This window comes from Panicum hallii, chromosome 8 (genome assembly GCF_002211085.1).
Source record: "Panicum hallii strain FIL2 chromosome 8, PHallii_v3.1, whole genome shotgun sequence".
Classification (NCBI taxonomy): domain Eukaryota; kingdom Viridiplantae; phylum Streptophyta; class Magnoliopsida; order Poales; family Poaceae; genus Panicum; species Panicum hallii.
This window is the reverse complement of record NC_038049.1, coordinates 2967489-2978704: the sequence shown is the minus strand read 5'-3', so window position 1 is coordinate 2978704 and position 11216 is coordinate 2967489. Positions and strand designations below refer to the sequence as shown.

Here is an 11216-nt window from a genome sequence, read left to right as displayed (position 1 = left end):
ACGTCCTGTCTAAATCTCAGCTTTGGTTATGAACTGAACTGAATTGTCGTATTTGTATATAGAGACCGTGTATATTGTCGTATACGAGTAGTTTTTTCCTTGAAAAAGACACATGGCCACGTGGTATCTCCTTATCTGGCCACATGTACCAGAGTTTAAGCAAGGAAAGCAGAACCTCCTATATTTGCGGAATCTTGTGTTCGAGTCGGACTCGATTCTTGCTTCCCGTCGCAGTTGCGTGAAACCCACCGCCCACCTCCCAAATCCATCTAAAAACCGCCGCCGTGCCCGCCGCAGCCACCAGCCGCGTCTCCTCCTCCGACGACCAGACCATGTCCAGCCGCCGCGCACCAACCCCGGCCACCACAGGGGGCGTCCCGCCGTCCGCGCTCCGGCCGCCGCGCCCGCGGGGCAGCGATGTGTTCATCCGTCTGGTCTGCGCCGAGAACCTCATGCCGGAGCTGGCGACCATCCGCGCCCTCCTGCCGCAGTACCCCTACGTCACCGTCTACGCGGAGCACGCCGCCGGAGGGGGCGGCTACGCCGACGCCGACGGCCGCGTCGCGCTGCCGCCGGGCGTGCGGGTGGAGGGCCTCCCCGCGGCGGCGCGGTACGCGCTCGCCAAGATCGACGTCGACGCGTTCCCGCTCCTCCGGCTCGGCATCACGCTCTGCGACGCGCACGGGCGGCTCCCCTCGCTGCGCGCCGTCCCCTGGGCCGCCGCCGCCGCCGCGTCCGTGTGGCAGGTCGAGCTGCTCCCCAGCCGCGGCTCCTCCTCCTCCTCCGGCGGCGGCGGCGGCGGGGCGGCGACCCTGCGGGAGCTCGCGTACGCCCTGCGCGCCACCGGCGTGGTCTCCCCCGAGACCTGGGGCAACGTCACCTGGGTCGCGCACGGCGGGCTCTACCACCTCGGCTTCCTCCTCAAGGCGCTTACCGGCGGCGCGCCGCTGCCGGACACCAGGGGCGAGTTCCTCGCGGCGCTGCGAGGGTACCTCGGCGGGAGGGTGTTCGACGTGAGGTACGTGGCGGCGCGGGTGCCGAAGGGCGTCACCCTCAAGGGCCCGCTCGCGTACCTGGCGGCGCTGCTCGGCGCGCCCGCCGCGGCGGCGAGGGGGCCCTGGCAGGCCGGGGAGAAGAGCCTCGCCGCGTGCCAGGTGTTCATGCGGATCAAGGGGCTCTACTTCGCGTGGGACGGCATCAACATGCACGCCGGCTGCATCGACGGCCTGCACGCGCCGCCTCCGTGGAGCTGATTCTGTTGTAGAATGCGATGGCTACGTTTGCCTTGCATTGTGCACTGTCCAATTTTACCTTCGTCTCTGACTAGGGCTGCGTTCGGATGAATGGGAAAGTGAGAGAGAAAGTGCAAAACTTTTGCTCTTTTGCAATTTTTTTTGCACTTTTGGATCCAAACACCCCAAAGTGCAAAAGGGCAAATGCTACCGTAATTTTGCTAATTATGAATTAATTAGGCTTAATAGATTCGTCTCGTCATTTAGTCCTCATCTATGTAATTAGTTTTTTAATTAAACTATATTTAATACTTCTAATTAGCGTTCAAACATCTGATGTGACAGGAGCAAAAATTTTGCCATTTGCCCTTTTGCCATTTGGGGGTGGATCCAAACAGGCCCTAGGTATGATAGTATAGAAATTGTGCACAAAATTACGCGCCACTGATTCTCAACTGTTGTAGCTGTTCTTCTGAATCAATATACAACAATTTCTGAATTCATAGTTTGTTGATATATACTCTTCCCCCTGGATGGTTTGCATCGTTTCTGAACCCATCCAGAACATGATGCACAACTAATTTGTCCACTGCTGTAGCGGCTCGCCATCTGGGAATCAACATAGATCAACATCATCAGACTTTGGTGTTCTGTTTTTCTGAATCCATCGATGATAATTGATAACATGCTCACCCCCCTGCTGGATGGTCTGAATCCTTGCATTCCTGAAGAAGAAATTGTACAACATGATCTGCAACTGATTCTTCAGTTGTTGTAGTGCTTTGTCTTATGGGAACCAAACATATACATCAGTAATCTGATTGTGGGTCTCCTGGCATGTTTGGGGTTATTAGTCGATTGGACTAATCTTTCTGTTGCCGATGCTAATCAGCCTCTCTAGCTTAATCTGCATTGTGTTCATTGACACTTGATAGCCACACCAAGTTTACAAAATACTGGGTTTAGCAGTATACTAGAGTCAAGCAAAGCCATATTAGCTTGTCGTTCATCTTGAGCAGCGTTTTCCACAAAAAACCAATGTTAATGAACCTAACCAAAAAGAAAAATAGGCCTTTTCTGGTAATGTCCCCCAAGTTTGTCAGATAGCTAATCCAGCAGTAGGCCTTTCTGAATCGGATTCGGATCGGAGCCGGCTTTCAATTCGTGGGCATTATATTAACAAGTCTGTCTGTCGACGCCGGAGGACCCTCCAAACCCGTGCCGCCGCGCAACCCTCAATTTGTTGTCCCAACTACCAACTTGCACGTACAGGCGATGTCGCCACGCAAGCGACGCCACGCGTCCACGGCCGCGCCGCCGGCGCTTCCGTCGGACCTTCTCCTCGAGATCGTCGCGCGGTCCGACGCCGCGACCCTCGTCCGCTGCGCCGCCTGCTGCAAGCCCCTCCGCTGCGACGTCCTCAGCCCGGCCTTCATCCGGCGCGTCTGCCGCGGGCTCGGCGCCGTGGTGCCCCCCGCGCCTGCTCGGCTTCCTCCAGAGGCGCGGCAGGTTCTCCGGAGCGGCCGTTCCCATGTCCATGCCCCCGCCCTTCTCCCTGGCGCACCCAGCGACGCCCGCCGCGGCGCGCCTCTCCAAGAAGCACCTCGCGCCGTTCGTGTCCCGCGGCGGCGCCGCCGGGCCTCCTGGCCCGTTACAAGCCCGTGACGTCGCGCGGCGGCCTCGTGGTGCTCCGCCGCCTCCAGCGTGCCGGTGCGCCCCAGGGGCCCGGCATCTGCGTGTACGACCCCATGACCGGCGACCGAACGTTCCTCCCGAACCCGTGGCCGGAGATGGCGAAACGCTCACCATACGATGGGTTCTGCTCACTGCTTCGGACGGCATCGGCTGCTCCTTCCTTCTCCTCTGTCGGAGTTCGCCGGATTAGCAACGCTGAGCACGTCGCCGGCGAGCTTCTGGAAAACGCACGCACACAAACTCACGCGAACACCTGGAAGAACAAAGAGACACGGACATTTTGGTGCAGCCCAAAAGTGCACCTTTTCTAAACTCAATTACCAATATATCAAAACAGATTACAACCGGCCATTAGGCCTATAAACGCGCCACCACCCCTTGACGAAGTCTGCCATCCCAAACTTCAGGATCGTGGCACGTGAGACTCGCTCCCGTGCGAACGTGCACACGTCAGAGCCAACTACGCTCACGGCCAGCTAAATCAGCCATGCACTCTAACTGAAACAACAACAGACTCTGAAAGCTAACTAACTTGCACAAGAATTATTCAACAATTCTCCTCCTAAATCTTGTGCAACTGAACTAAGCTACTCACCAGAGTATAGGCCAATTTTGGTACAAAGCTCCCGAAACTTGTTCTTCCCAAGTGGCTTCGTGAGAATGTCACCCAGCTGCTCATTTGTTCCAATGAACTTCACCTCAATTTGACCAGATTGTGCATAGTCCCGGATGACATGAAATTTGACATCAATGTGCTTACTCCGGTCATGATGCACTGGATTTTTCATCAGTGAGATAGCAGACTTGTTGTCTACTCGCAGCAAAGGCCTGCTCACAACTGAATCAAACATCTCAGCTAGCAGCCTTGCCAACCATGCACCCTGATTTGCAGCAGCAGCAGCAGCAATGTATTCAGCCTCACAACTTGATTGAGCTACTACCTTTTGCTTAGCTGACTGTCAACTCAGAGGACTATTCCCAAGAAAGAATAGGATTCCAGTGGTGCTCTTTCTGCCATCTAAGTCTCCAGCTAGATCACTATCACTGAAGCCCCTGAGTTCAGCCTTTTCTCCTTCTTCCTCGGATAAAACAGGGCCCAATTCTTAGTACCAGCAAGATACCTGAGTATATGTTTCACTGCTAAATGCTCTTCATGTGGCCCTTCCATAAACCTGCTCACATATCCAACTGAGAAAGCCAGATCAGGCCGGGTATTCACAAGATATCTCAAGCTCCCCACAAGGCTTCTGAATTCTGTTGCATCAACACTCATGCTGCTACTTTCCTTGGTCAGCTTCACCTTGGGATCCATAGGTACCTGACAGGGATTGCAGTCCAACATCCCACCTTTCTTAAGTATCTTCAGAGCATAGTTCCCTTGAGACAAGGTGATTCCCTCTTCCTTTTGCTTCACTTCTATGCCCAGATAGTAGGAGAGCAGTCCAAGATCACTCATCTTGAATACTGCAGTCATCTGTTCCTTGAACTTCTTAATGCTGCTGCTGTTGGTGCCTGTGATCACAAGATCATCCACGTAGACACCCACCACAAGCCTTTCCACTCTACTTCCACGGCAATAGATAGCATGATCAGAGGTGCTCCTCACAAAACCCAGTAAACTAAGCTTCTCATCTAGTTTCTGATTCCAAGCACGAGGAGCTTGATGTAACCCATACAGAGCTTTGTGTAGCTTGAATACCTTGTGTTCTTGCCCGGGTTGAGCGAATCCCGGCGCTTGCACCACAAACACCTCCTCCTGAAGGTCGCCATTCAAGAACGCCGTCTTGACGTCCATATGGTGCACCTCCCATCCCTCATGAGCAGCAAGGGCTAGGAGCAACTGCACCGCTTCCATGCGTGCCACCGGAGCGAAGACTTCATCATAGTCGATGCCGTGGCGTTGCGCGTACCCCTTGACGACGAGCCGCGCCTTGTGCCTCACCACCGCACCGTGCTCATCCTTCTTCACCTTGAACACCCACTTGAGCCCTATGGCACGCCGGCCTTGAGGTAGCTCAGTGAGGGTCCAAGTGCGGTTCTCCTCAATAGACCGCAGCTCCTCCTCCATGGCGCGCCGCCAACACGCTTCCTGCTTCGCCTGAGCCAGCGATGCCGGCTCCTCCGTGCTCACTGCTAGCAGCCGCTCGCTGCCCAGATCACGCACCGCAAGCCCCGGCGTCGTCGCTGGTCCGACGATGTTCTCCAGCTTCCTGAAACGTGGCGGCAAGTCGTCGTCGTGGTCGGCATCCAGCTCGTCCTCTCCCGGCACTGCCGGGGGTGAGGCAAACTGGATAGCTGGAGCTGAACCAGAGCTCGGTGTAGTCATGGTCGTCGGAGTTGCTGGTGATGAGGGTTCAGCAGGTGTTGTAGGAGATGTGGCCGAGGCAGCAGGGGCAGCAGAGTCCTCCGATTTCGACGCTGATGAAGCCGGTGACACCATGTACTGGACGATGAAGTCGTTCGCGTCGCTGCGTGCCATGTCGTCGTGAGCCGCATCTCCCGACCAGTCCCACTGGCCACCTTCATCGAAAATCACATCTCGTGCCACATGGACACGGCCTGTGCGCGGGTTGTAGGCCCTGAACGCCTTGGAGCCGCGCTCGTATCCGACGAAGATCATCTTCACCCCACGGTCCTCCAACTTCTTCAAGTGCGGCGCCGTGTTTCGCACGTACACCAGGCAACTGAACGTCCTCAGGTGATGGACGGCCGGCTTCTTCCCATACCACGCCTCGAACGAGGTCATGCCCTCCACGCTCTTTGTCGGTGCGCGGTTCAGCAGGTAGACTGCTGTCAGCACGGCCTCTCCCCAGAACCATCCCGGCAGCCCTTTTGCCTTGAGAAGGCTGCGCGCGGTTTCGACCACCATGCCATTCCGGCGCTCCACTACACCGTTTTGCTGTGGCGAGTACGGCGCCGTCAGCTGGCGCTGAACCCCATCGGTTGCGCAGTACTCCATGAATGCCTTCGAGGTGAATTCGCCGCCGCGATCCGTGCGGAATGCCCTCAGCTTGCAGCCGGCCTCCGCTTCTGCTCGCGCTTGGAACTCCATGACAGCCGCTGCTGCACGGTCCTTGGACGGCAACAGGGTCACCCACATGTACCGGCTTCTATCATCCACAAGCAGCAGGAAGTAGGCGTTCCCGCTTGGTGTCGCCGGCGCTACCGGCCCACAGAGATCCCCGTGGACCAGCTCCAATGCGTGCTCCGCCCGCCACAGCGCTTGGTCCGGGAACGGCGTCCTCCTCTGTTTCCCGGCGATGCAGGCCTCGCATAGCTGGTCCACCTGCTCGATGGCCGGCAGCCCGCGCACCAACTCCTCGCGCGCCATCCTGCGGAGTGCCGGCATGTTGATGTGGCCGAGCCTGGCGTGCCAACGCCAGGCGTTCTCCTCGCCGCGAGTTGCCAGGCAAGCTGGCCGCGCAATGTTGATGTCGAGGACGTACAACCGGTTCGCCCCCCTTGGTACGCGCGCCAGCAACCGGCCGTCAGGCTCGCGGACCCGCATCACGCCGGACTTGATGTGGATGTCGTAGTCGACCTCGTCGAGCTGCCCCACGCTCACGATGTTGGTTGTGAGCCGGGGAATGTAGTAGACGCCGGAGAAGGAGCGGAGCTCGCCGTTCTTGCACGTGAACACGACTGTGCCGCATCCCTCGATCCGCGCCATCGAGTCGTCGCCGAAGCGCACCGTGCCGCAGGCCGCCGGGTCGAGCTCCGCGAACGCCGCGCGGCAGCCCGACATGTGGTTCGTGGCCCCCGTGTCGAGGACCCACGACGTCGCTTCGTGCTCCTCCTCGGCTCCGAGGTGCACGAGGACCTTCTGCTCGCGGAGATGGACAGAACCTCATGGTTCCCCTTGCCCAGATCCTGCTCCGCCATCCGAGGAGAAACGGAGTGCCCGCGACTCCGGCTCGTCGAGTCCGCTGCTCGAGCCTGCAGGGGTCGCCCACTGTGCCTGGGACGGGCCCTCGCCCGTGGCCGGACTGCCTGCAGAGTGCTGCGCCGGCGGATCTGTTAGGGGCAGCGATGAGGAGGAGATGCGTGCAGCAGACGTTGACCGCACAAGGAGCAGGGAGGCCTCCTCTTCCTGGGCAACGTGGACCTCCTCCTTCTTGGGCCTTGCCAGGCAATCACGGGCCCAGTGCCCTTTCCCACCACAACGGCGGCACTGGTCCTTGCTCAGCTTTCCCAGTTTTCCCGGCCCAGAGGACAACGACGATCCGGAGTCGTTGCCGCGTCCGCGTCCTCCACGTCCACGCCCTCTGCCGCGGCGTCCCGAGCTCCCGCTCGCGCCGCTGTTCTGGTTCTCCGCCTCGCGTCGACGTCGCCGCTCCTCCCACTCCTCCTCCATGAGGTAGAGCTTGCCGCCGATGGTCTGCGCCGGTGCCGGCTCGTCGTCTGTGGCCGCCTTTGAGCCGGCCGGTGACCTCCTCCGCCGACAGCGTGTCGATGTCGAGGAGAGTCTCGATCGAGACGACGAGCTGCCGGTACCGCGGACGGGCGACACGGAGGTACTTGGCCAGCACCTTCGCCTCCGGCTCCGGATCACCGAGAATTGCCAGCCTCTGCATGATGTTGGACAGCCGCAGGGCGAAATCTTCGACGGACTCGCCGTCGCGGAAGGCGATTTGCTCGTACTCGGTGCGGAGGTTCTGTGCCGTCGACTTCTGCACCCGCTCATCGCCGTCGCGCATCATCCGGATCGCCTTCCACGCTGCCTTGGCTGATGGCTTGGTCGCCAGGGTGGGAACCAACTCCGGCGGGACGGCGCTGCAGATCGCCTCCAGTGCGGTGCGGTCGTCGTGGAACTCCACGTCCCCGTCCTCGACCGCTTGCCAGAGGTGCCTCGCCTGCAGCTTCAGCTTCATCAACAGCGCCCACGAGTCATAGTTGGTCTTCGTCAACTGCGGCCAGTTGCCTGCGCCGCCGCTCTCCCGGATGACGCGCTCGACGACGACCTCCCGGCGCGGACGTGCGTCTCGGGTGTGCGAGCGGCGTGGTGGAGAACGGATCGGCGATGGAGTACGCAGCGGCGACTTCCCTTTCGGCGATGGCATCTTGTCGCCGCCCGACGTCCCGACCTTGGTCGACGGCGGCGACCGCCCGCGGCGATCGCCTGAAGTCATCCCACGGCGCTAGTCCCTCTCAACCGGCTCTGGTGCCACTTGTCGGAGTTCACCGGAGTAGCAACGCTGAGCACATCGCCGGCGAGCTCCTGGAAAACGCACGCACACAAACTCACGCGAATACCTGGAAGAACAAAGAGACACGGACGTTTTGGTGCAGCCCAAAAGTGCACCTTTTCTGAACTCACTTACCAATATATCAAAACAGATTACAACCGGCCATTAGGCCTATAAACGCGCCACCACCCCTTGACGAAGTCTGCCATCCCAAACTTCAGGATCGTGGCACGTGAGACTCGCTCCCATGCGAACGTGCACACGTCAGAGCCAACTACGCTCACGGCCAGCTAAATCAGCCATGCACTCTAACTGAAACAACAACAGACTCTGAAAGCTAACTAACTTGCACAAGAATTATTCAACATCCTCGCCGCGGATTTCACCATGCTCATGTACCCGGCACGCTCCGTCAGGGTCCGGACCGTCTCGCCATCGGGCGCAGTGGGCGGCGGCGAATGGACCCCCGTCACCTCGGCCGCTACCCATCGCCCCTCGGATTGCTCCTCTCTTCACCCGTACTGCAGCGCCGTCGTCATCGGCGTCTCCGTCCACTGGGTGATGCAAGGCGGCATCAGGGACAAGTTCCACATCCTCACCTACGACGTCCGCACAGCCACGGCGGGGTCGATCGAGCTCCCGATGGACTGCCTGCCGGAGAGTTACAGAGTGGCCAGTGACACTAACATGCGCCTAGTGTCGTCGCCGGAGGGGAGGCTGATCATGCTCGTCAGGGACAGGCTCAAGATATCCGTCTGGGAGCTGTCCGCCGACGGCGGTTGGGCGCAGCACGCCGTGATCGACGCGGAGGCAACGCTGCGGTCTCTCATGCCGCAGCTGCCGGTGTGTCAGGTACGGCGTGTCAGCGTCTCCGATTCTCGCCTCCCTCTCGGGCATTCCTGACTTGCTCCGTTTTCGTAGTCCCTCATGAATCGTGGCCGGGACCATCGTGCCGAAGAGGCACGACAGCGCGAAGAGTTGGCCAAGCAGCTCGCCGCCCACCCGCCGGGAGGTGGTCGATGCTCAAGCCACGGACGCCATGGTGTTTGAGCGGCTGCAAACGGCCAAGAGCGCGATGCTTCCATGCGTATGTCCGAGGAGAGGGAGGAAGGAGGAGAGGGAGGAGCAGGCGCGATCCGCCCAGGGGAGTCTTGCGAGTAAGATCTTTCTCCTCTTCCTTCAGTTTGTTGGATTTTCTAGGCGCGGCGCGTTTGATCCTCCTCCCTTGCAGATGTCGAGCAGTAGGTGGCTTCCCTTCAGCAGGAGCTCCCCATCAAGGTGGGCTAACTGAAGCTGTGGCGGAGGTTGCTTCTGGACAAGCGGAGATCGTCCACCTGAATACCGAGGAGCGCAAGCTTCGCGACCAGGTGGATGGTAAGATTTCACTTGCTTTCGCCGTCCTTTCTAAGTTTTTCGGCAGGCTCTTTGACGTTGTTGATGCGTGTCTAGATAGCCTTCGACGAGAAGCTTGGGCAAGAGGTGGTGGCACGCCGATGCCTGCAGAGGGAGCTCGGCGAGGCAAAAAACACCCTCCTCAAGGAATTCGACGACCATGACACCCTGCCGGTTGCCGTTGGGTTGGTTTTGGATGACCTTGGGATGACGTCAGACAGGGGACAAACTCGAGCACGACCTAGGTCATCAACATCATGGACTGGGCACGCGGAATGGTGAGGCGGGCACTGCACCTCGGGATGCAGCGGTCGTTTGCGATCGCGCATTCTCATTGTGAGAACATTGATCTGCAGGCGTTAAGCCAAGGCTTCGCGCCGGTTATGATGACGTCAAGCTAGACCAGATTGAGGAATAGGTGGCCCCCCTCGCGCAGGTCTTGGCTGCAAGTACAGAGGAGGAAGTTGTTTCCAAGGAGTAGTTAGGCGAGCTTAGATGATGAACTAGGCCTCAGCGCCCAAAGGCGTGTCTATAAGCAAACTTTTAAGCTTTTGATTTCGGCCGGGAAGGCCTTTGGCGAGGAAGGTTAAGGACGCTGACCGCTCCTAGCATTGAGGCGATAGAAACAAGATGCGAACAAGAGGACTTTGATCACGCTGGTGAGCGAGGGTGCCGTAGCGCGCTCTTTCGTAGTTTTTATCATCTCACCTCATTCGTACGAAAGGGTTGGGCGCAAAAGAGTTTCAAGTAGGTACAGCCTTAGCAGCCCCCGAGTGAGGCCCGACCCCCTGCCGTGCCTCACTAAAGAGTGCACAGAACAGAGGGTTTTCGCACCAGAGCTCATTAACCAGCGTGAATATACACATAACTTGGAAAGACTAAGGGTAAAAGCAACGTAATTGTTCGATGTTCCAGGCGTTGGTGAAGACTTCGCCGTCGGCGGTTTGCAGCTTGTAGGTGCCTGGCCGGAGCACTTCCGCGATGATGTACGATCCCTCCCAGGACGGGAGAGCTTGTGACGGCCCTTGTCAGGAGCACTTCATGAAAGAGGTAGTCGAGATAGGGCATCCTCTAGTCGGTCGGAGGGCCGAGCTCCGCTGCTGGCTCTTCGTTGAGCTACATGACTTTAGGGTCAGAAGGAGTCGGTGGCTGGTGAGCCCCCGAGCCTAGGGCGGGCGGCTCGTCGCGGACCCGCCCTAGCTCCTCATAACGAACTGAGGGTTTGTACTCGTCACTAGCAAAGATGCTAGTCGGGACAGGCTCCTGATCGGACGCCATTTTCACCAACATGCCGGCTGCTTCGTTGAGCTGTCTCGGGATATGGTTGAGCTCGAGGCCATCGAAACTGTCCTCCAGCTGGTGGACCTCTTGGAAATATGCGGCCATCTTGGCGCTGCGGCAGCTGGATTCTTTCATGACATGATCGACGACCAGCTGCGAGTCGCCTCGGATCTCGAGTCGTCGGATGCCCAGCTCGATGGCGATACGCAGGCCATTAATGAGCACTTCATACTTGGCCACGTTAGTAGTGGTGGGAAAATGAATACGGGCCACATACGTGCACCGAGGGGAGAGATGAAGACAAGCCCCGCACCGGCGCCTTTCTTGCTCAGCGACCCATCGAAGTACAACATCCAGCACTCTTCGTCGACGACCAATGGTGGCATCTGGATCCCAGTCCATTCTGCGATGAAGTCGGCCAGCATCTGGG

General features: G+C 58.6%; 1 protein-coding gene across 1 annotated transcript; it reads left to right on the top strand.

The window, feature by feature from the left end:
- The first annotated feature begins 264 nt into the window (after positions 1–264).
- LOC112902596 (probable CCR4-associated factor 1 homolog 9) lies at positions 265–1316 on the top strand. Its single transcript, XM_025971719.1, has one exon. It carries the CDS (start codon positions 333–335, stop codon positions 1251–1253), a length of 921 nt encoding a protein of 306 aa, XP_025827504.1. The 5' UTR covers positions 265–332; the 3' UTR covers positions 1254–1316.
- Positions 1317–11216: the final 9900 nt, after the last annotated feature.